The sequence below is a fragment of the Callorhinchus milii genome, unplaced genomic scaffold (genome assembly GCF_018977255.1).
Source record: "Callorhinchus milii isolate IMCB2004 unplaced genomic scaffold, IMCB_Cmil_1.0 Scaffold1, whole genome shotgun sequence".
Lineage (NCBI taxonomy): Eukaryota > Metazoa > Chordata > Chondrichthyes > Chimaeriformes > Callorhinchidae > Callorhinchus > Callorhinchus milii.
The window spans coordinates 112,417,806-112,441,738 of NW_024704742.1; the positions used below are offsets into that span (position 1 = coordinate 112,417,806).

The 23,933-nt window shown below is 44.8% G+C and overlaps 1 protein-coding gene across 1 annotated transcript in view; it reads right to left on the bottom strand.

The window, feature by feature from the left end:
* rasa1b (RAS p21 protein activator (GTPase activating protein) 1b) overlaps positions 1–23,933 on the bottom strand; it is a 75,071-nt gene that overhangs the window by 40,270 nt on the left and 10,868 nt on the right. Inside the window, exons 2-8 of the mRNA XM_007899740.2 lie at positions 17,235–17,387; positions 12,260–12,395; positions 10,751–10,821; positions 6,423–6,540; positions 3,200–3,231; positions 2,834–2,886; positions 1,452–1,602 (exon numbers count right to left, since the gene is read on the bottom strand). Coding sequence (XP_007897931.1) covers positions 1,452–1,602; positions 2,834–2,886; positions 3,200–3,231; positions 6,423–6,540; positions 10,751–10,821; positions 12,260–12,395; positions 17,235–17,387 — 714 coding nt within the window. The remainder of the gene's footprint in view (positions 1–1,451; positions 1,603–2,833; positions 2,887–3,199; positions 3,232–6,422; positions 6,541–10,750; positions 10,822–12,259; positions 12,396–17,234; positions 17,388–23,933) is intronic.

Consider the following 23,933-nt stretch of genomic DNA (forward strand, 5'->3'; position numbering starts at 1 on the left):
AAACTGAGTGTGCGTGTGAAAACTCCATGAGCTAGGAAATCAATCAATCAATCACTCTCTCTCCCTATCCATTTATTTATTGTGGGAAGGGATTATTACCCTCAGAAAGCAATCTGCCAATTGACTAAAACCTTACAGCATATCCTGTGAAGCACTTACAGTCCATCTAAAAGTTCTTTTGGAATTAAGTTCAATGTAGATGTAGATGCAAAAGTCACGATTCTTCAAACAGTTTTAAAAGTGAAAAATCACATTATGAGCTGCAATACCTGGAGTTCTGACCAAACCTCAGCTGCTAGAACATTGATCAAAGTCACTGTAAAGAACCAAGTGTCTGAAGTCAATACATCTTCATTACAGTTGTCAGAATGACACAGATCAAGAGAGATGGGAATAAGGACGTGCTTGGAAGTCTGTTGTCCAACTAGTTGCACAATGAGATTTAATTGGAATCAGAGAGACATCGACATCTTGGGTAGTGTGGTGGCATTAAGCAGTGGAAAACAAACAAAGTCATAACATTAAAGGTTCAATTCACATTCCTTTCAGTTAATTTTGAATTTGAGCAAAGCTAGGCAAAAAAAATGTAAAATGTGGTACCTTAGCAACTATAAAAACAGCCAAAAGGAAGGTGTTTCAAGCAGTGCTGAATGTGACCCAAATGCCTGGGTAATGATTGGATGTGGAGACGTCCTGGTTACTTCACCAGTACACAATGACCAACGGTGGACCTTTGCTGACATTCTCAGAAGCTATTAGCTGTTCTAATAAACTGTTATTTCAGTGGCCTTTTCCCTGAAAGTTCACAACGGAAAGCTCAACTATTTATTTTCTCAAACTGGCACGCTCTTTGTAATTTGGCCTTCCTATCCAAAGTGCTGCTGCCATTCAGTCACAGTTTATCCCATTCCTCCTTTGAGTCTCTTCAATCAAAAAAATGGTTAATCATTAATATCTACAAATATTAGCTTCCATTTATTTACCACCACCCAAGTTTACATCTCAAGAACAACAAATTAAATTTGTATAGCGCCTTTCATGTTGGGAGGACATCCCAAGGCGCAGATACCACTCTCTGCTACTTCTCTAAATTTCAAGACTTGCTCTTCTATTTCAGATGAGCTACAATATTCTCCCGTTCAATATCAGCAAAACAGAAACCTTTTGGTTTGTATTAAATGTCGTGGTTATTCTTCAGATCAAACCAGTGACTCACAAACGTTGGAATATTGTTCAATCCAAGCACCAGCTTTGCCTCAGGAATATTATTTGCTTACACCTCTACTTCACCATCATTGCGCTTGGAACTCTTAGACAAGCAGGAATATGGGATTAGAGTGGACAGTTCCAATGGGGAGGGGTTTTTACAGTAGGGAAATAATGAACCGAATGACCTCTCGATTCTATTTGTATCAAAAGCACAATTTGGAAAATTAATTAACATCTCTTACCTGTTGTAATACCGGCCACCCATCATGAACTGATTGTTAGAGGTTGGACATACTTTAAATCGTTGAATATTTTCATTTGTCCTAAAGTAAAGCGAGTAGTCACCCGGTGTGTTATCTGAAGGTCTTACAAGAAAACTGCATATTTGGCCAACTAAAAAAAAAGGGAAAAAGCTAATTAACAATTATTTTAATATAATACAGCAATGGAATGTTTAGTGGAAGCAGTCGCAGCATGGTGCAGATAGCTGGAACCTGTTATAACACAGTGGTACTATGATCTCACAGTACATCGAAAGCGCAGTATGCTTTCCGGCACTAACTGGTTAGCTTCCTGTGCATAGCAAAAAGGAAGTGATATCGGGATGGCCGTATCCCATTATAAAGCCAATTATATTATAAAACTAGGGTCAGACCACAACTACAGTGTACATAATATGCACTTTTGCACTAAACTACACCACAGCCAGAGGAGCAAATGCATAGTGCATTTACACATTGCAAACGTGAGTAGCACGTGAATAAAACATGGCAACACAATAGCATGTACAGTACATGAGTCAGAACACTGGATAGAGCTGAAGGTGCAAATTTTAAAAAACAGGATTATTTTACATGCAATAAACTTTAGAAGCTGAAATGAATTTCTTCAAAATAATTCTTCAAAACCACATCGGGAGCATAGCTCTAGAAAAGTAGCCTAGTTTTTGCTACAAATTAGTTTGTTAAAGTTGCTGCACTCTATCCAAATTTGAGAGCATCATTACAAATCTTGCAATTTCAAATTTGAGAGCATCACACTGCCAATTTTGAAAGCATAACACTACTATGCCGTATATATGTGGGAGATTAAGTGAAAACGAATCACAGAACTTTAAGAGTTTTATCAAGGCAGCAACTAAACACATTTCTGCATAATTTCCTTATGTACAAAATAAATAGTAAATCTAGGCATTCAAAATCCACAATATGTTTTTCATGCTGAAGGAAGAATTAATGGTTAGTGATATTTTTTAAATTTTACTTGGCTGAGATTGCCTTTTCATTCAACCCCTCATTGAAAAAAATCTATTTTTGAAGGATGAAGTATATCACCTTTTATTTTATATCACAACAGCTATCATCTTTAAGAAATTTTCGGCTGATATGGAGCTCATAAATGCACACTGAAATGTTGTAATTGTATTATGAATTGTGTCTCATCATGTATTGTGCAGAAATATTAAGCAATACAGATGGAATGCATGGACGGAACAGTTGGCCAAATATGGAGAGGACAGATTTTTGACTGAACAAAGACAACCAAATTAACAGAAAGTGCATTATAGAAGCACAGTATTGTAATTCCATATAAATAATGTACATCAGAAGCAATGGATCACTACCTGTCATCAGCAGATTATAGGCTTCTTGCTTTGATATCTTCCCATGGAACCATCTGAAAATAAATGAATAGACCTGTTTTCATGTAGAGACTTACAACATGCAGAGAAAAGATGTTCATCTATGACAGATCTCATAGACCACAAGTAAAAACATTTATTAAAAACTTTTCTGCATCTACAATTTACTTAAGTTTATCTTTTCTTTTAAAAATGTCAGAGGCAATGCCTTTAAAATACCCAATAAAACCAAAACATGAGGAGATGGGTAGGTTAGTGATTTTTTAAAAAAATTTCCTTCTACTCCTTCTGAATTTTGTTTAATATGTAGTGCAACGTGGTATTACGAAAAATTGTGAAAATTCTTACATTTTGCCTTCATGTGGATCTTCTTCACGGTCCTGTAAAACAATCCAGATTGGATATTCAAACAATATTAATGAAAACAGACAGATTTTTTGTGAGAATCGTAAAAAGCTAGACAGGTGCTCCATCTTACACCTATCTCATTTGCAAAATTATTTAGTAAATAAAAATATCTATTAGATACGAACTGCACATTTAATATTTAGTACAGGTACAATATCCAATTTGCAGGTTCAATGTAAATTATTGATTAAAGCTTGATCAACATTCTTTAAAGCACAATTAACTTCTCATGTCAACCTCAACACGCCAAAGCATTCATTCTAATGACATCTCCAACATTCTGGCTGGCTCCTAAAACTATTTGCATCTCGAACAAAAGTATCTTTGTTGAATCATTTCTGCTCACCATAATTACTGAATGAAAAATAAATAAACATAAATAATTCACTGATTATACTGGAGTGTTTCCCCAGTACTTTTCCCAAGAATGAGCATGGACAGCAGATGTCATTGAGACACTGAGCTGTATCAGTCAATCTTGATCCTCTTACCAAGCATCTGCACAAATGTACTTTTCCAAGACACTTGGAAAGAGAAGAAAAGCGGTGGCCAAAAGTGTGCTCAAAAAGGTGGGTTTTCAAAGAAGGGGTAGGAGGAGAAAAGGCAGAGAGTTTGGGATGGAATACAAAGAGCAGGGCTTTGGGCCTGTGGGCTTGCCAACTGATGGACTGAGCTCGAAGCTGGGATGTAAGGTTACAAGAGATAAGAGTCAGGCTGTGGAGGGATCTGAAAGTGAGGGCAAGGAGGGTGAAAGGACAAGAGCTGCAGAGGCTGAATGGTATAAGGATTTTGAGCACAGTTAGGAGAACAAGACAAGACACCAAGGTCCGTGGGGTGGAGTGAGCATTCACGCAGGTTGATGAGGTCAATGCATTAGGTTGACTAACCAAGGCCTTATTAACATAGGTTTATTGCTGACAAATGTTCTAACTCATAATACTCAAGCTGAAGTACAAAATATATTTTTCAAGTTACCGCAAATTTTGCCAATGTTGCTGAACAGTAAAGTTCAATACTTATGAATAAGCTGCTGAACGCACATGGCTTAAATCAAACTTAACAGTCCATCGGCAGATCTGGCTGGACCTTATCAAATCTTATTGTTCCGCCCTCGCCTCTGCTAAATCGTCGTTCTATTCCGAGACAATCTTGGAGGCCAAGGACAACCCCAGGCTCCTCTTCTCCATCACGAACCAGCTCCTTCGCCCCCCGTCTCACGCCTCGCTCATCCTCCCATTAAATGCCAACTACGAGGCGATACTGGACTTCCTTGAAACCTAAGTTGAGGGGATCCACTCAGCTGCCTCTGCCATTCCACCTGCTAGCCCCTCCCCATATCCCCCCTACCCATCCCTCCCTCCACACCTTTGAACCCTTCTCCCACTCCTCTCTCATCACCACTACAAATCGCATGAAACTGACCACCTGCTCCTCCGACCCTATCCCTACCCCTCTCCTTACCTCGCAGCTCCCCCTCCTTTGCCCCTTTACTCAGACGCCATAAGCCTCTCCCTGTCCACTGCTACTGTTCCTACCCCATTAAAAACTGCCGTCATCACTCCTATCCTTAAAAAAAACTCTCCCTGGACCCATCTCTACTCCCAAACTACTGCCCCATCTCCAACATCCCTTTCCTCTCCAAGGTCCTGAAAAGAGTTGTTACTTCTCAGCTTCGTTCCTTCTTCTCTCACCACTCTCTTCACAAACCCCTCCAATCGGGTTTCCGTGCAGCTACAGTACAAAAACAGCCCTGGTCTGAGTGACAATTGAAATTCTGTCCATCTGCGACCAGGGCTCCTTCTACCTCCTCGTCCTCCTTGACCTCTCTGCTGCCTTCGACACTGTTAACCACTCTATCCTCATCCACCGCCTCTCCTCCCAATCTTCACGGTTCTGTCCTTGATTGGTTCAGATCATACCTTTTACACTGCCTCCACTTCATCTCCATGAATGGTTTCTCCTCTAGTATCCGCTCCATCTCGTGCGGTGGTGCCCTCCTCTTCAATTTTTTTTGCTCCCTCTTGGTGATATAATCCGAAGACATGAGGTCAACTTCCACATGTATGCGGATGACACCAACTGTACCTCTCTGCCTCCACCCTCGACTCCAGGACCACTGCTGTCCTGACAGAATGTCTGTCAGACATCAAGTCCTGGATGAGAGCTAACCTTCTTCAGTTAAACGTCAACAAGACCGAGGCCTTCCCGATTGGCTCCCATCAGTGCCTCCTCACCTCAGGCGCTAACAGCATCACCATCCATGGTTGCACACTCCACCTTCCTAAGCCAGTCCAGAACCTTGGCATCTTGTTTGACTTTCAACTGTCCTTTCTACCTCATATCTGCACCATGACCGGCTCTGCCTTCCCCCACCTCTGCAACATCACCCGGCTCCGCCACCATCTCACACTGCAGGCCGCCAAAACCCTCATACATGCTTTCATTACATCGAAGCTTGACTATACAAATTCATTGCTTGTCAGCCTCCCCAACTCCTCCCTCCATAGACTGCAGATCATCCAGAAGTCTGGAGTCTGTATCCTCTCCCGCACCATGCTCCGTGACCCTATCACCCCCATCCTCACCTGACTCCCCTGGCTTCCCATCACACAGAGGATACAGTTCAAGATCCCGGTCCTCACCTTCAAAGCCCTCCATAGTCTTTGTCCCCCCACCTCTGCGACCTTCTAACCCCTTACCATCCTGTTCGCTCCTTCCACTCAGCGGCTCCAGCCTGCTTCACATCCCCCGCCTCGCTCGCCCCACTATTGGTGGGCGGACCTTCCGTCACTCTGCCCCCATCCTCTGGAACTCCATCTCGTAGTCCTCGCCCCTCCCTTGCCTCCTTCAAGACCCATCTCAAGACTCTTCTTTGACCGTGCTTTCAATCTCCCTGCTTCCTCCCCTGCTCTCTACTCTTCCTGATCCCAACCCCCAGCTCGGGTCCGAAACTCTGTCTGTCCAAGGCCTTGGGACGTCCTCCTGACGTAAAAGGCACTATACAAATGTAATTTTGTTGTTGTTGTTGAATTCTCACATTTCTGAAAGTTTTAAAACTTTAACGATAGTAAGTGAAGAAAACAGTCACTAATATTTTCAGGTAAGCCACTATCCATCTTCACAAATAATTACACTTTAAAAAGCATTCAGCTTATCCTCTCACCACTTCCTCCACAAGGTCCTCTACAATGAGGCCTTGCTCATCGGTTCGGAGATTGGTCACCCACATCCATCCATCGTCCAGTTCATTGTGAACAATAAACATATCCCCCTTTAGGAAACTGAACAAAGAGAATGCCTTATTTTATTACTTAAAGCCATAATCAGTAAAGATAAAAACATTTTCAAATTAACTGTAGAGCAGTGGCAATTACAAGGCCTCTTGGGGCAACCTAAAGTATTGATCTGGATTTAATTTTTCGTCTCAGTTAAAATTTTTATAAATCTCCATGAAGGCCCATTCTGAGTCATCTTCTCTCAAGACTGAAGATACCTAGCTTGTCTAATGATTGCTCATAGCCAGGGCCAATAGAAAATTGCAGAAATCTTTGCCGAAAATTGCGGGGAGTTAATTGGTGTTATTGAGGTACATTTTACTGCCAACCTACATATATTTCACTTTATTGACAAAAACATTACATGAGGAATTTACACATATTAGATTGTTACAAAAAAATTATGAATGCTTTCTTCAGCAAAAACAGTGTGGACCACTTTGGTGTGGGAGTGGGGTATGCGGGGGAATGACACCAACCAAGGCCCGAAGTACCCAATACCCACACACTACACTTGAAGGTCTGGAGATCCGCCAACACCAACATTGTTTGCCAAGCTCCCATATCCTGATTGCTGCAGTCCTCTCGGGGTCCACCACCGCATACAAACCCAGAGAGAGAGAGAGAGAAAGAGAGAGACAGACAGACACTTCACAGACAAAGACACACACACACGCAGAGAAAGACACACCCACACAAAAAGAGAGGCACATACTCACACACAGAGGGAGAGAGAGACGCACAACAACAACTTGCATTTATATAGTACCCCTCACACAGGGCAGTGCCCCAAAGTTTAAGAGACAGAGAGAGAAAGAAATACACAGAGCGAGAGAGCCACACACAAACTCAGACAAACATACCAGATACAAAGACACATTCACACAGGCACTTAAACACACACCAACAACGAGCACATATAACGCCATCCACGCAGGGCAGCTTCTCAGAGTACTTAACAGTCGAGGAGCCTGATTCCGAGTCGGAGAGTGTGGAGGGAACCGCAACCTCCAATGGTGGGGCGGAGGGTTGATGGGAAAGAGTTAGGAGACCGGTGCCAGTCAAACGAGGCGCCAGGTGGTGGATTGGAGTGAGATCGGACAAGGAGGTGTCAGAGAGTGAAGGGATTTGAACACAAGTGTGAGGATCTTGAAGTCGATCCGTTCAGTGATGGGGAGCCAGTGGAGCCTGGTCAGAACTGGTGAGATGCGAGTACGGAGTTTGGTCCAGGCAAGTATCCAGGCAGCAGAGTTCTGAATGAACTGGATCTTTTGAACAGTGGAGCTGGGGAGACCGACGAGGAGTGTGTTTGAGTAATCCAAGCGGGAGGTGACAAACGCAGGCATGAGGGTTTCGGCTGCATTTGGGGTAAGGTATAATCGGAGGCAGGCTATGTGGCGCAGGAAGAAGGCGGTCCTGGTCAGGGACCGGATTGGGGGAAGAATGACAGCTAAAGGTCGAACCAGATGCCTGGATTGCGCACTGGTTCGTTCAGTGTGAGCCCAGGGAGGTTGAGGGGTTTAGATCCGCAGCAGTGAAGAAGTTGATGGGAGTCGAGGAGTATTTGTCCACATTCAGCTGCAGGAAGTATGCACTCATTCAGACCCTGATGTCTGCCAGACAAGCTGATAGAACATCAGCGGGGGCGGGAGGAGAAACCATTTGCTGAGATGAAAAGGAGGCGGTTGGATAAGAAGGACTCGAACCAAGCGAGTGCGGTCCCACTAAGGTGGATGAGGGAAGATGCGGTGGAGGAGGATGGCGTGGTTGATTATGTCGAACGTGGCAGAGAATTCCAGGAGGACAAGGAGGCAGAGGGAGCCCTGGACACAGATAGAGAGAATGTCGTTTGTGACTTTGACAAACGCTGTCTCTATGATGTGGGCAGGGCGAAAACTAGACTGCAGCAGCTCGAGGAGGGAGAGGGTGTGACCGAAGTTGGCCTGCAACCATCTTTTGAATAGTGGAGCTGGGAGAGGAGTGAGTTTGACCACACACATTCCCACCCCCCCCAAGACAACAACAAAATTACATTTGTATAGCGCCTTTCACGTCAGGAGGACATCCCAAGGCGCTGGACAGACGAGTTTCGGACCCAAGCTGGGGGTCGGTGTCGGTGAGCATGGAGGGCAGGGGGAGAAGCAGAGAGATTGAAAGCACAGTCGAAGAGGAGGGTCTTGAAGGAGGCAATGGAGGGGGCGAGGCAGAGTGACTGCGGGATGGAGTTCCATAAGGTGGGGGCAGAGTGGCAGAAGGCCCGCCTGCCAATGGTGGAGCGAGCGAGGCGGGGGATGTGAAGCAGGCCGGAGCCTACTGAATGGAGGGAGCGAGCGGGATGGTAGGGGGTTAGAAGGTCGCAGAAATGGGGGGAGCCAAAATCATGGAAGTTTTTGAAGGTGAGGACCAGGATCTTGAATTGTGTCCTCTGTGTGATAGGAAGCCAGTGGAGTTGGGCAAGGATGGGGGTGATAGGGTCACGGAGCCGGGTGCTGGAGAGGACATGAGCTGCAGAGTTCTGAATGATCTGCAGCCTGTGGAGGGAGGAGTTGGGGAGGTCAACAAGCAATGAGTTTGCATAGTCAAGCCTCGATGTAATGAAAGCATGTATGAGGGTTTCGGGGGCCTGTAATAATAATAATCCTTGCATTTGATATAGCGCTTTTCACGTCGGGAGGATGTCCCAAAGCGCTTCACAGAACACACTGTAAAGTGAATTGACTGTATATTTGTGGGCGAACGCGGCAGCCAATTGCGCACAGCAATGTCCCACAAACAGTCGTAGATTGAAAATGACCAATTTATTATTGTTTTTAGTTTTTGGAGGGATTATTATTAGGCGTGTGGAGTAAGGAAACTTGCCCAAGGTTTCGCCCTGCCTGGAATTGAACTCAGGTCTCTCGCTTGCAAAGCGAGTGCTCTAACCACTGAGCTACAGGACTCCAGAGTCCTGTAGCTCAGTGGTTAGAGCACAGTGTAGTGTGAGACAGTGGTGGAGCCGGGCGATGTTGCAGGAGAAGGCAATGCCAGTCATGGTGCAGATGTGAGGTAGAAAGGATAGTTGAGTCAAACAAGGCGCCAAGGTTCCGGACTGGCTTAGCAAGGTGGAGTGAGCAACCAAGGATGGTGATGCTGTCAGCGTCTGAGGTGAGGAGCTGCTGGCAGGAGCCAATCAGGAGGGCCTTGGTTTTGTTGACTTTCAACTGAAGAAAGTTAGCTCTCATCCGGGACTTGATGTCTGGAAAACATTCTGTCAGGACAGCAGTGGTCCTGGAGTCAAGGGTGGAGGTAGAGAGGTAGAGTTGGATGTCATTTGCTTACATGTGGAAGTTGACCCCATATCTGCGGACGTTGTCACCAAGAGGGAGCATATAGATATTGAAGAGGAGGGGACCAAGAACAGAGCCCTGAGGAACGCCGCATGAGATGGTGCAGGGGCTAGAAGATAAACCGTTTGTGGAGATGAGGTGAGAGGTAAGACCTGAATCAGTCAAGGACAGAGCCGTGAATGAGGAGAGTGGTCGACGGTGTCAAAGGCAGCAGACGTCAAGGACACACATACAGAGGAGAGACACAAACAATCTCAACAGTGGGGCCTCGGAGTGGATCAAGGCCAATTTCCTGCTCGCGCCGTGGATCATCCTTGTTATTCTCCTCTCCATCGCAACCCTTTTGTTGCGGTGACTGGTACTGTATGCAGCACTCATGCTGTGCTGACCAAAGCACTATACAGTCTGAGTATGATGTCTGGGAATCTACACTCAATCGATTTAGCAATATATCCCAGCATCCTGTTTGCGGCTACCTCACATTGTTTTGAATAGTGACCGACAAGTCAAATAACAAGTGCTGGGCAGGGGGGCACTGCACTAAAGGAGAAGCAATGCTTTAGATGAGACGTTAAACCGAAATCTGCAATGCATGTTCAGGTAGACATTAAAAAACCTATGACAATATTCGAAAAGAGAAGGGAGTTTCTCTCTGCATCTTGACCAACAATTCTGCATATAAAATTTGTCATACACTTCATGGCTATTAGTGTACACAAATGGGCTACCATGTTTGCCTACAAATATATAGGTTACTACATTTTATAGTAAATTCTGTGAAACAGACATTGACGTAATAAGGTGACAATCAAAATGAATTTTTATTGGACATTGTGAAGAACATTTATTCAAAGAATAAATCTGAAATGCATTGAAATCTAACATCTTACCTAATTTCATCTGTATCTGGCACTTTGGTGTACGGCAGGATAGCTCGGACTCTCCTCCTGTCCTCAACGGGCTGTAATTTCGACAGAGATAGAAATTATTTGAGTGTATAACATTGAATCTCAAAGAAAACTTTAAGTAAAATTTGAAACAATTAACTCTTCCTACAGAAGATAATTGTTTAATTTAACAAATCATTATTTGTATTTATTTTCCCTTGTATAGGAGCAGGTGGCGCAAATAGTGCCGAACTTCTTATGAACAGACGCAAAAGGAACATGGTTATTTTGTCCAATGTGGACATATCATCAAACTAAAACATTCTTTCATGCATCCTTCCAGAATAATGCTATCCTTTCAGTATCATAACAGTAAAATACACAAACAGGAGGACTTAACGGTTACATTTTTAAAAGGCTTCATATATAGTTACTATTATCCTGGGGTGGGGGAGTAACAAAGGTAAGCCAGGTCCTCTTGGGTTTGAGGTGGCTCCAACATTATGTCCTTAGACATGGAATGTTAGAATCAAGACTATGGCAGTCCTGACTTGTTGCCAAGACTTGGGAGGGACAGACAGCTCTTGGCTCCTAATGGTCCAAGGTGGATAAACAGCAGGAAGCTTGCCACACAGTGCTCTCAATTGGAAGCTATGTGGTTTTAGCTGCTTAAACTCCAGCAGTAGCCTAAGGCACACGTTGGAGTCCAAGGCTTTGGCTCTCATCAACCTATGCCTAATATGTTCTGGAATTAAGCAAGCATGTGTCCTCCAGAGAGTGCACGTTCCATTCGAGACAGAGACATTTCTATGTGTAGGTGGCATGCACATATGGAATGGTGTCTGGTAAGCATGGGTTTTCGCATGTGTGGAAAGACAGTAGTCAGACACACCATATTTCAGACACCTAGTTATCTAAAAAATGGTAAAGAAACAGAGGGCGGGTGTATTTTTAGAAGTAAAGCACGGAGGATAATGTGTTGCCAATTCACATGCAAATCCAAATATTCAGAGCTGTTGGGGGAAAATAAAAGAGACCGAAGGCACGGTCAAAGAGATGACCTTGAAAGAGGTGAGGGAAGGGGCAAAGTGAAGGGACTCCAGGATGGAGTTCCAGAGAATGGGGGCAGATAAGCAGAAAGTCCAACTGTAGATGGTGGGGCAGGCAGGATGGGGACGTGAAGCAGGCTATACCTGCTAAGTGGAGGGAGCAGACGGGTTGGCCGAGTAAATGAAGGATGAAGTGGTCAATTGTGTCGATGTACATACCACATATTGCTAAACAAATTAAGGCAGTAACTAGAGTGAAACCAATCAAGTCACAATTATAAGACTTGTGTTAAGATTTAATTAAGGTTTCATTACAGAATATAGTAACAGAATTGTTACATCAAGTTGTTTTTTCAATCTTAGCCACAGACCCACATTTTAAGATTTTGCATAATCAACACTAATACATAAAACTTGTTACTGGTCTGATACCAATATTTCTAATAACCACTTATCCACGTACCTCTGGAGGTGCTACCGGAAATAATAGTTTCTCCCCCTTTAGCAAGCAAGACACATGACTGTAGTAACCTATCAGGTCTGAAAGTGAGGAAAACCGTCGTCCACCAATGTAATAATCACCACACATTGCAATAATCCTAGAGCAATCAGAGCAACAGAATAAGCAAAAAAATGTACCTAAAATAATTAAAGTAACTAATAGTGCCACTTCACTTAATACGAATTCTAAACCAACACAAGTTAATGCACCATTGATAACATATTTGTCCCAATACATTCAGGGATTTAAGAGGCATGACCGCACAATACAATTCACTTGCAATGAACATTAATATTCAACAGGTACTTTCGATTAACTTTTACTTTGTATAATGTAATGACCCTATAAAGGTGGAGAGCGTGCAAAGGAGATTTATCAGAATGGTACCAGGGACGAGGTACTTTAGATATGTGAAGCTCAGATTGTTCTCCTTTGAGCAGAGAAGATTAAAGAGAGATTTAATAGGGGTGTTCAAAATTATGAAGGGTTTTGATAGAGGAGATAGGGAGAAACTGTTTCCATGAGCTGGTGGGTCAGTAACTAGGGCACATAGATTTAAGATAATTGGCAAAAGAACCAGAGGGGAGATGAGAAGAATTTTTTTTATATACAGAGTTGTTACGGTCTGGAATGCACTGCCTGAAAGGGTAGTGGAAACAGATTCAACAACAACTTTCAAACAGGAATTATATAGATACTTGAAAAGGAAAACAATGCAGGGGTATGGGGAAAGAGTGTGACTGATAGGGTAGCTCTTCCAATGAACCAGCAAATAAACGATGGGCCGAATGGCGTCCTTCTGTGCTGTAATATTCCATGAAAGATTATCCATTTTTTTTCCCTTTAATGAAGGTACATGAATTATGTTATCTACGTGTAATGTAAAGAGCATGTTCTGATCTTCAAACAATCTTTTGCTCTTCATACTAAACTTTACTCTGAGACTTGTAAGCAAAATAGAAGCCCACGGTATTAAAGGGACAGTGGCAGCATGGATACAGAACTGGCTGGGAAACAGAAAGCAGAGAGTGGTGGTGAACGGTTGTTTTTATGACTGGAGGGAAGCGTGCAGTAGTGTCCCCGAGGAGCCAGTATTGGGACCACTACTGTTTTTGATCTATATAAATGACCTGGACTTGGGTATAGGGGGTACAATTTCCAAATTTGTAGATGATACCAAGATAGGAAAAGTAATAAACTGTGAGGAGGATAGTAGCAGACTTCAAATGGACAGAGACAGACTGGTAAAATGGGCACACAAGTGGCAGATGAAATTTAATGTGGAGAAATGTGTAGTGATGCATTTTGGGAGGAAGAATCGAGAGGCAATATAAGCTGATGGTACAATCTTAAAGGAAGTGAAGAAAGAGACCTGGGAGTTCATATAAGTAAATCTTTGAAGGTGGCAGGACAGGCAGATAAAGCTGTTGAAAAAGCATACAGAATGCTAGGCTTTATAAATAACGGCATAGAATACAAAAGTCAGGAAGTTTATAAAACACTGGTTAGGCCTCAGCTAGAGTAATGTGTTCAGTTCTGGCCACCACACTTTGGGAAGGATGTCAAGGCAATGGAGAGGGTGCAAAGGAGATTTTTCAGGATAGTACCAGGAATGAGGGACTTAATTTATCAGGATAATAGAGAAGCTAGGTTTATTCTCCTTTGAGCAGAAAAGGTTAAGAGGAGACTTAATGGAAGTTTTAAAAATTATGAGGGGATTCGATAGGGCGAACAAGGAGAAACTGTTTCCACTGACGGGTAGGTTTGGTAACCCCAGGGCACCGACTTAAAATTGTTGTTAAAACAGAGGGGAGGTGAGGAGAAATTTTTTCACACAGCAAATTGTTCGGATCTGGAATGCATTGCCTGAAAGGGTGGTGGAAGCTGAGTTGATAACTTAAGAGAGAAGTAGATAATTATTTGGGGAGGACAAATTTGCAGGGCTACGGGGAGAGAGCGGGGGAGTGGAATTGAATTAGATAGCTCTTTTGAAAGAGCCAGCACAGACACGATGGGCCGAATGGCCTCCTTCTGTGCTCCTTAAATCTATGATTCTACAGCATATCATGTGAAGTCCTGTAGCTCAGTGGTTAGAGCACTTGCCTTAAGTGTGAGATCTGGGTTCAATTCTTGGCAGGGTGAAACCTTGGGCAAGTTTCCTTGCTCCACACGCCTGATAATAATCCCCAAGAAAGAAAAACTAATAAAATTGGTCACTTCAATCCACGATTGTTTGTGGGACACTGCTGTGCGCAATTGGCTGCTGTGTATGTTCCGCCCACAAATATACAGTTAACTCACTTTACAGTATATTCTGTGAAGCACTTTGAGGCATCTTAGAAGGCATGAAAAGCACTATATCAAATGCAAGGATTATTATTATTATTTATTATTCTATGATTCTATGAAGAATGTAGCAACAGTAAAGTTTTTCTCTCTAATTAAGAAGCTGTTCGGATAGTCAATGGGCAGAGAATTCCTCAACTTGCACAATGTAGTTTCATTATCATACTGCAAACTGAAAATGTTTTTTTAAAACAGCCAAATAGCTTACAGTGCCATTTACAAACATCTCAAAGTACTTAGTAAACTCAGCAGTGGTCACCAAGCAAGAAGTGTGAGACGATATTAAAAAGTAAGAATGAGGATATTAAAATAATCCCAAGGAGCAAGCCAGTAAAATTTAGTCTGTTTCGGGGTTATAGGAATGCAGGATATGACATTACATGCATGGAAATTTCTGTAATGTAATGGAGTACATACTCTTCCCCAGAAGGAGAAATGTGGATATAGGAATGCAAGCAAAGAACATTGGAGAAAATCTAGGAGGCAACCATGATATGGATTAGCCCACCATGCTGAAGGCAGATATGCAATGCATAGCTGATGATGGAACACACCACCACAGAGGATTGACTCCATTCCGAAGGCACGTTACCTTCAAGCCAGCTCAACCCAACCCTGTGGATAATCATTTGTTGGCCATTTGACCTTACACTCTTTCTCCACATTTTAAAAAAAATGTGGAGAAAGAGTGGATAAGGAGAACAGGGACTCATCAAAAACAGATCTATGTATCTCAGTAGTGAAAAAAGACATAGCTAAATAGTTGCATAACATTCTATTCGAAGAGGAATTTGGCTACAATCTTCACAGTGGAAAATGATCGGATTGTAGAAATACAGGGAATACGAGAGGTTGGTGAATTGGACCAGGTTTGGTCAGACGGCAAACAATTTGATACGAGAGAGCCCTCACTAGGTGAGTAGCAGATATGAAAGACAGTAAAGAAAGGAACATTCACAGAAATAAAGGCGGTAAATTTAGCAAAAGTGAAGGAAACTAATAGCACATCTGATAATGCAACACTTACTTTCATTCTGTCTTTGAACTCAGCCTCTATAAATACTATAATGCAATTAAACGGACATCTAGTGACTGGTGGTTTCCGAGAGCCACCTGGTTGACTTCCCCTATGGTCTCTGATTAGCAACTATCAAAGTTTAGCAAGATCAGACTGGAAACTTGCCACATAGCATAGCATCGGATTCTAGTCCAAGAGATAATTACTACATCACAAAACCTATTAAAGCAGAGATTCTAATTCTGGTGTGAAGCAACCATAATTAAATATCGTTACCGCAGGTATCAAACAGAGAAAATGACCTTTTTTAAAATTAATAGTAAGGGACAGTGGCAGGCAGATTGGGTTGAAAATAGAACGCAACATAACACTCCAAGAAAATATGGTAGGCAAAGAGGAAATTAAAATCTTTGCAATTAACATTAAGAATAATAGTAAACTTTTTTTAAAAAAATGTGGAGAAAGAGTGGATAAGGAGAACATGGACTCATCAAAAACAGATCTATGTATCTCAGTAGTGAAAAAACATAGCTAAACAGTTTCATAACATTCTATTCAAAGAGGAATTTGGCTACAATCTTCAGTGGAAAATGATCTGATTGTAGAGATACAGGGAATACGAGAGGTTGGTGAATTGGACAAATTCAGAAGATAGAGAAAAAAGTGTAAGGGTTTAAACTGGTGGGAATGAAATCAGATAGAATCAAGGCCCAGATAATTTATTGACTTTAATACCCTAAGGTAGAAACTAAGAAACTGTGGATCTATTCATTACATTCTTGCAAAGCTGTCTGATGTCAGGAGTTATACTAAAAGATTGGAAGGTAGCAAGTGTGATGCCATTATTCAAGAACAGAGGAAGGGACAAAACAAGTAATTATAAGCAAGTGAGTCTAACATCAGTTGAGGGTAAATGACAAAAAACCATCATTAGTTTGCTTCACAGCAGAATTGCAATCTTTCATGGGTTTTGTACTGGACTCTTGAATAGAATCCACTCCATCAGCATGTGGCTATATCAATGTCTGAATTTTCAGAAAGCATTTTATAATGTACATAAGAGATTATCATCAGAAGACACAAGGAATTGGAGGTAATTCATAGAATCATAGAATTATACAGCACGGAAGGAGGCCATTTGGCCCATAGTGTCTGTGCTGGCTCTTTGGAAGGAGCTATCCAATTCAATCCCACTCCCCCACTTCCATAGCCACGCAAACTTGTCCTCCCAAAATAATTACATGACGATAGAAAATTGTTTAGGAAGCAGAGAGTTGGGATAAGTGGGATATTTTCTGATTTGCATGCAGTGACAAATGACATGTCCCAGTATCTATGCTGAGGCCAGGCTTTTCACACTATATACAAATGACCAAATAGAGGTGTAGGAATGGGTAAATCCAAATTCCCTGACACTAAACTAGGAAGTGTATTAAATTGTGGAGAACAGAAAATTGCAAAGAGGCATAAACATATTAAGTTAGTGAATGCAACTATAAGTGGATCTTAATAGCCAAAAAATTTGCATGCAGTATTTTAGAACTGTTATATTTAAAATATTGAACTACTAACCTGAAATGATTGACAACACCAGTTTTACTCAGAAAGGAGAGTACAAATGAGCCTGGTCTTCGATCACTTTCCCTGATCAGATAACTACCAGGCCGTTCTGCCTGGCATAGCCGCTCTTCAGCAATTGTACGATCCAGTTTTCCATGATACCACCTGAAAATGTAAAATTGGTACCGTATTTACAATATAACAAACAATATGAGCACCTCACTCCATTAAGATAAATGATAAAAGGTTCAATTCTGTACATCAATTTTTGCAGCTGATCTTTTTTAAATAAATCCAAAGGTCACTAGAAAGATCAATACATATTGTACCTTCCTGGTTAACAATACATTTAAATGTAGTCCTGACTAAATTCTATTTGTATTTTGTGAGCAAAGGTTCTTTACTCTAAATTATTGCTACAATATCTCTACATGATTTATCACAAACACCACCGTAATGTCTTCCCAGACACAGAAAAGACAACTGTTATACTATGCATTCATCTCTAAAGAAAATACAACAATAACAACATGCATCGCCCTTCACACGGAACAGTGTCTCAGAGCAATTAAGCTTCAAGCAATATTTTAAAAAAGTATAGATTATCTATTGCAGCCATAACCTTTTGTAAAGTTCAACATTTATATAAAGGATATTATGGTTACCTTATTGGAGATGATGGAAGAAAGAAAAATTTTGTTTTAAAAAAAACGTTCAGCTGGTAGTACCCTTGATGGAGTAGTGGGTAGAACTACATTTTACAGACCATGAGCTTGCCGGTTCAATCTCACTGGGCAAACTATGTGGTTTTAGCTCGTCAGACTCCGGCATTACCCCAACCCACACCCTGGGATCCCCAAGCCTTGGGTCTTGCCAACCTGCTTTCCGGATTGGATAAGCAGAATGCGTCCCTCCAGGGAGACTGTGCACTCCATTTAAATAATTTGTCTCTGGAATCTCCACATGTAGGTGGGATACATGGAATGCTGCTTGGTTTGGATACTCCTATGCATGGTGATAGGTTTCTGCATGTGTCAGACACCAGGCTGACCAAAAAAAATCTCACTCGGTGCTGAGTTTGCTGGCACAAACCAGGGCTGAAGGGGAAATTTTTGGCCCTGGTACCCACGGTTAGAGAGGATAAAACCAGTAGTTGTTCCCGCTTCTCACCCCCTTTCAGCAATTTCTATCAGCGGCTGAGTCGGGAGAGTCTATGACACCCTCTGCAGTCAAGTGGACTGTTGGCACTTACACATAGACTGGAGGGCAGCCAACACTCATGGAACTATACCCCAGCATGAAGAAGCAGGAAGGTACACAAGGGAGAAAATTCAGAATCAATTACACACTAAATTGTAATAACAATAATCCTTGCATTTGATATAGAGCCTTTTCACATCTTCGAGACGTCTCAAAGTGCTTCAAAGATTATATAGTAAAGTGAATTGATTGGATTCACATCCCACCGCCTGTATTCCAGCACCTTGGGACATCCTCCCAACGTGAAAGGCGCTTTACAAATGTAATTTTGTATTGTATATTTCATGAGCAAAACAGGGAAGCCAATTGCACACAGCATTGTCCCACAAACAGTCGTGGATTGAGTGACCAATTTTTTTATATGAAGTAATTATTACCCCCGGAAAAGTGATCCGCGAATCGACTAACATCCAGGTTCCTACTTACTGCGAGGTAAACAGAGGAGTGTTTGTGGAGCAATACAGCTTCACAGATGGGCAGAGAATCTGGAGAAAGCCTTGGACAGGGAGGAAAGAGATATGCACCCCATATGAAAATGGGGTGGTTAATAACTATGCACCCCATTTTCACATGGCCCTACACTTCTTCCCCTCAAAGATTGAAAACATCCACTTAGCTGCATCGTCCTCCACCTCCCCCACCACATCCCTTTCCACCCCACCAGACCATCCACACCGCTTTCTCCCTCCGCCATAGCTCCTGCCATTTCCTCCTCCTTACACGCCTTTGCCCCCATTTCTCCCTCCTCCCCCTTAACCACAATGAAGTTCACCACCTACTGCCTTGAATCCCTCCCCACTCAACTGCTGGTCACTCAACTCCCCTTCTCTCCCCACTGCTGAACCAGTCTGTCTCCTCGGCTCTGTTCCACTCCCCCTGAAAACTGCTGTTATCAACAACAACAAGATTCCATTTACAGAGCGCCTTTCACGTCGGGAGGACGTCCCAAGGCGCTGTACAGTTGGGTCAGGACCCGAGCAGGGGGGAAATGGTCAGGGTGAGGGGAGGGAAGGGAGGGAGCGAGGAGGGGGTAGAGAGTCGAGAGGGAAGCTGAAGGCACGGTCAAAGAGAAAGGTCTTGAGACCGGCCTTGAAGGAGGAAAGGGAGGAGGCGGCGAAGGCACTGGGGGATAGAGTTCCAGAGCCTCGGGGCTGAGAGGCTGAAGGCCCGGCCACCGATGGTCAGGCGGTTGGGGCGGGGGATGTGGATCAGACTGGAGAAGGGGAATGGAGGGTACGGGCAGATAAGTAGGGGGATAGTAGGTCAGAGAGGTAGGAGGGAGCAAGGCCGTGAATGGCCTTGTAGGTGAGGATGAGGATCTTGAATTCGATCCTCTGGGGGATGGGGAGCCAGTGGAGGCGAGCGAGGGTGGGAGTGATGTGGTCGCGAAGCCTGGTGCGGGACAGTACACGAGCTGCAGAGTTCTGAATGACCTGCAGCTTGTGGAGGGAGGTGCCGGGAAGGCCGGCGAGGAGAGAGTTCCCATAGTCCAGCCTTGAGGTGATAAAGGCGTGGACCAGAGTTTCAGCAGCGTGAGGGGTGAGGTAGTGCCGTAGTCTGGCGACATTCCGGAGGTGATGGAAGGCGGTGCCAGTTGTGGTGCGGATATGAGGGAGAAAGGACAGCTCAGGGTCGAACAGAACACCGAGGTTCCTGATTGGCTTTGAGAGGTGGAGAGTGCAGCCTTGGATGCTGATGGTGTCAGCGCCTGAGGTGCGGAGGCGCTGACGTGAGCCAATCAGGAGGGCCTCAGTTTTGCACGTTGAGCTGAAGAAAGTTGTCTCTCGTCCAGGACTCGATGTCGGACAGGCAGCTGTCAGGACATCGGTGGTGGTGGAGTTGAGGGTAGAGGAGGAAAGGTAGAGTTGGGTGTCATCCGCATACATGTGGAAGTTAACCCCATGTCTGCGGATGATGTCACCAAGGGGGAGCATATAGAGGGTGAAGAGGAGGGGACCGAGGACAGAGCCCTGAGGGACACCACACGAGACAGTGCGGGGGCTGGAGGAAAAGCCGTTCGTGGAAACAAAGTGAAGACGGTGGGAGAGGTACGACCTAAACCACTCAAGGACAGGGCCTTGAAGGTTGAGGTGGGAGGACAAGCGGTGGAGGAGGATAGCGTGGTCGACCGTATCGAATGCTGCCGATAGGTCGAGGAGGACGAGGAGGCAGAGGGAACCCTGGTCACAGATGGTCAGGATGTCATTGGTGACCTTGACCAGGGCAGTTTCTGTGCTATGGGCAGCACGGAAACCCGACTGAAGGGGTTCGAATAATGAATGGGTGGAGAGGAAAGAGCGCAGCTGGGAGGCGACAACTCGTTCAAGGACCTTGGACAGGAAGGGGAGGTTGGAGATGGGCCGGTAGCTTGATAGCTGCGACGCATCAAGGGAGGGTTTTTTCAAGGTGGGAGTGATGGTGGCAGTTTTTAAGGGAATGGGAACAGAGCCAGAGGAGAGGGACAGGTTGACGATGTCTGTGATATGTGGGGCAAGGAGGTGGAGCTGGGAGATAAGGAGTGGAGTGGGGATGGGGTCAAGGGAGCAGGTGGTGGGTTTCAGGGATAGGATGAGTTTGGTGACAGAGGGTGGGGAAACGGGTACGAAAGTGTGTAGGGGAGGATGGGTAGGAGTCGGAGTGTGGGAGTGAGGGTTGGGGTGTGGGTGGATGTTGGAGGGAAGTGACCGCGGAGTGGATTCCCTTGATTTTGGATTCAAGGAAATCCAGCATCTCCTCACAGTGAAGGTTGGAGGAGATGACCTGTGCGGGGTGGCGGGGGGGACGGAGGAGTCGGGATGTGGTAGAAAACAGTAGCCTGGGGTTGTTCTTCGCCTCCAGGATTATCCTGGAGTAGAAGGACGACTTGGCCGAGGCTAGAGTGGAGCGGTAGATTTTGAGGAGGTCCAGCCAGATTTGTCGGTGGACCGTTAGGCCAGATTTGACGCAGGTGCGTTCAGCGGCCCGCACCTGGCTCTTCAGTGAGCGGAGGTGGGTGGTGAACCAGGGGGAGGAGCGAGAGTAGGAGACAGTACGGGAGGTGATGGGGGCAAGAGTGTCAAGTGTGGAGGAGAGGGTGTTGTGGAGGAGGGTGAGAGGAGAAGAGGGGTCAGTGAGGGTTGAAGGCCAGAGGGAGAGGAGTTCAGAGGACTCCAAGGCAGCGGTTAGGGATTGTGGGGGTAACTTCTTCCAGGGGCGGTAGAAGATGGTGGTGGGTCTGGTGGAGGTGGGGAGGGGGGTGGAGGTGGTGAAGGAGATGAAGTGCTGATCAGAGACGGCCTTGTCGGTGATAGTGACATTCGAGACACTGAGGCCCCGGGTGATCACCAAGTCGAGTGGGTGGCCGTGACTGTGAGTAGGAGAGTTGATGTGGAGGGAGAGGTTGAGTGAGGAGAGCAGGGAAGAGAAGTCTGAGGAGATGGAGCAGGAGGGGGTGAAGTGCAGGTTGAAGTCGCCCAGGATGACGATCAGAGCAGAGGCAGAGAGATGTAAGAAGTGTCAAAATATCGGAAATGAAGGCGGGAGAGGTTTTTGGGGGCCGGTAGAGGAGGAGGATTTGGAGTGAGAGGGTGAGGTGCTTGAAAGAGGGGAAAGAGCCAGAGGAGCAGGGGGATAGGGCAAGTGGTGTCCTTGAGATAAGGGCTACACCACCGCCACGGCGGTTGGGGCAAGGTGTGGCCTCCGTGAGGGGAAAGGTGTCGCCTGGGGTGAGCCAGGTTTCCGTTAAGGCCATGATGTCAATGCTCTCATCAAGGGGTATCATACCCCTATGCAAAAAAAAAAAAACACTCTCTGTCCCTCTTAATCTCTCTCACTACCATCTCCAACCTACCCTTCCTTGCCAAAGCCCTGGAACACATTGTTGCAGGTCAACTTCGGTCTCACACCTCTCCCTCCACTCCCTCCTCGAGCCTCTGCAGTCTGGTTTTCGCCCTGCCCACGCCATAAAGACAGTGTTTGTCAAAGTCACAAATGACATTCTCTCTATCTGTGACCAGGGCTCCCTCTGCCTCCTCATCCTCCTGGATCTCTCTATCGCGTTCAACAGTCGACCACACCATTCTCCTTCACCATTCACCTTAGTGGGAACACATTTACATGGTTCGAGTTCTACGTAACCAACCGCCTCCATTTCAGGCAAATGGTTTCTCCTCCCGCCCCTGACCCTGTTCTATCAACTTGTCTGGCAGACATTAGGGCCTGGATGAGTGTAACCTTCCTGTAGTTGAATGTGGACAAGACAGAAGCCATACTCCTTGGCTCCCTTCAACGTCTTCACTGCTGTGGATCGAAACTCTTCAACCTCTGAGCTCTCCCTCACACTCACCAAACCAGTGCGCAATCTAGGCGTCCAGTTCGACCCCCAACTGTCCTTCTTTCCCCCATATCCGGTCCTGACCAGGACCGCCTTCTTCCACCTCTGCCACATTGCTCACCTCCAATCATACCTTACCCCAAATGCAGCCGAAACCCTCATGCATGTGTTTGTCATGTCCCGCTTGGATCACTCAAATTTATTCCTCGCACTCTCTCCCTGGAGGGATGCATCCTGCTTACCCAATCCCAGGCCGGCTATGCTATCACAAGCAGTGCCTTGGAATACTGCGGACCCACATGGCTCAGGAAACAGACTACCGAGACTGCCAGAGGACTGGCTCAATTTTGATAATCCATTGTCAAGCACCTCACCTTGGAGCCAGTTCAACTCGGGCACACGTGCCTTCCCATTGAACAATGAGTTTAAGCTGCAGCTGCTTGCCTCTCTGCAAGTCAATCACGTTGGATTTCTGTAGTTGGAGTATGTATGTGTGTTCACGAACTAGGACTCCAAGGTAACATCTTCCAGCAGGTGCTGTCCCAAGGGTTGACTTTTTGGCTAAGGGAATAGGTATGTGAAGCCTACCACCAGCAGCAGGGCTTTCAGCCTCTCTGCCCCCACACTCTGGAACTCCATCCCACGGTCCCTTCACCTCGCTTCCTCCCTTGCCTCCTTCAAGGCCAGTCTCAAGACCCTTCTCTTCGATCGTGCCTTTGGTCGCCCTCCCACCTCTCTGCCTTCCCTCAACCCTACACCACCCCTCCCCCATGCTCAGGTCCTGACACCTGACTGTTCAGCGCTTTAGGACGTCCCCCTGACGTGAAAGGCGCTCCATAAATGTAATTTTGTTGTTGTTCTCTCAAATAGACTGAGGTGGTGAGATGGAATGCATGATGGGGAAACTTGGCCTTTTCTCATTCCAGGAATCATGTTCTTAAAGAATAATATACAGACTATGAAAGCAAGTCAAAAATTTGATTCGAACCTGGCCCTTTAAATTTTAAGTTAAGCGTTATCCAGTTTTTAAGGTGCAATGATTTAATATGAGTTTTTTTTATTGCATGGATGTACAGCCCATAGACCCATGCTATACAGACACTTAACTAGCCAGATCCCATGATTTAAATGGCGACCTT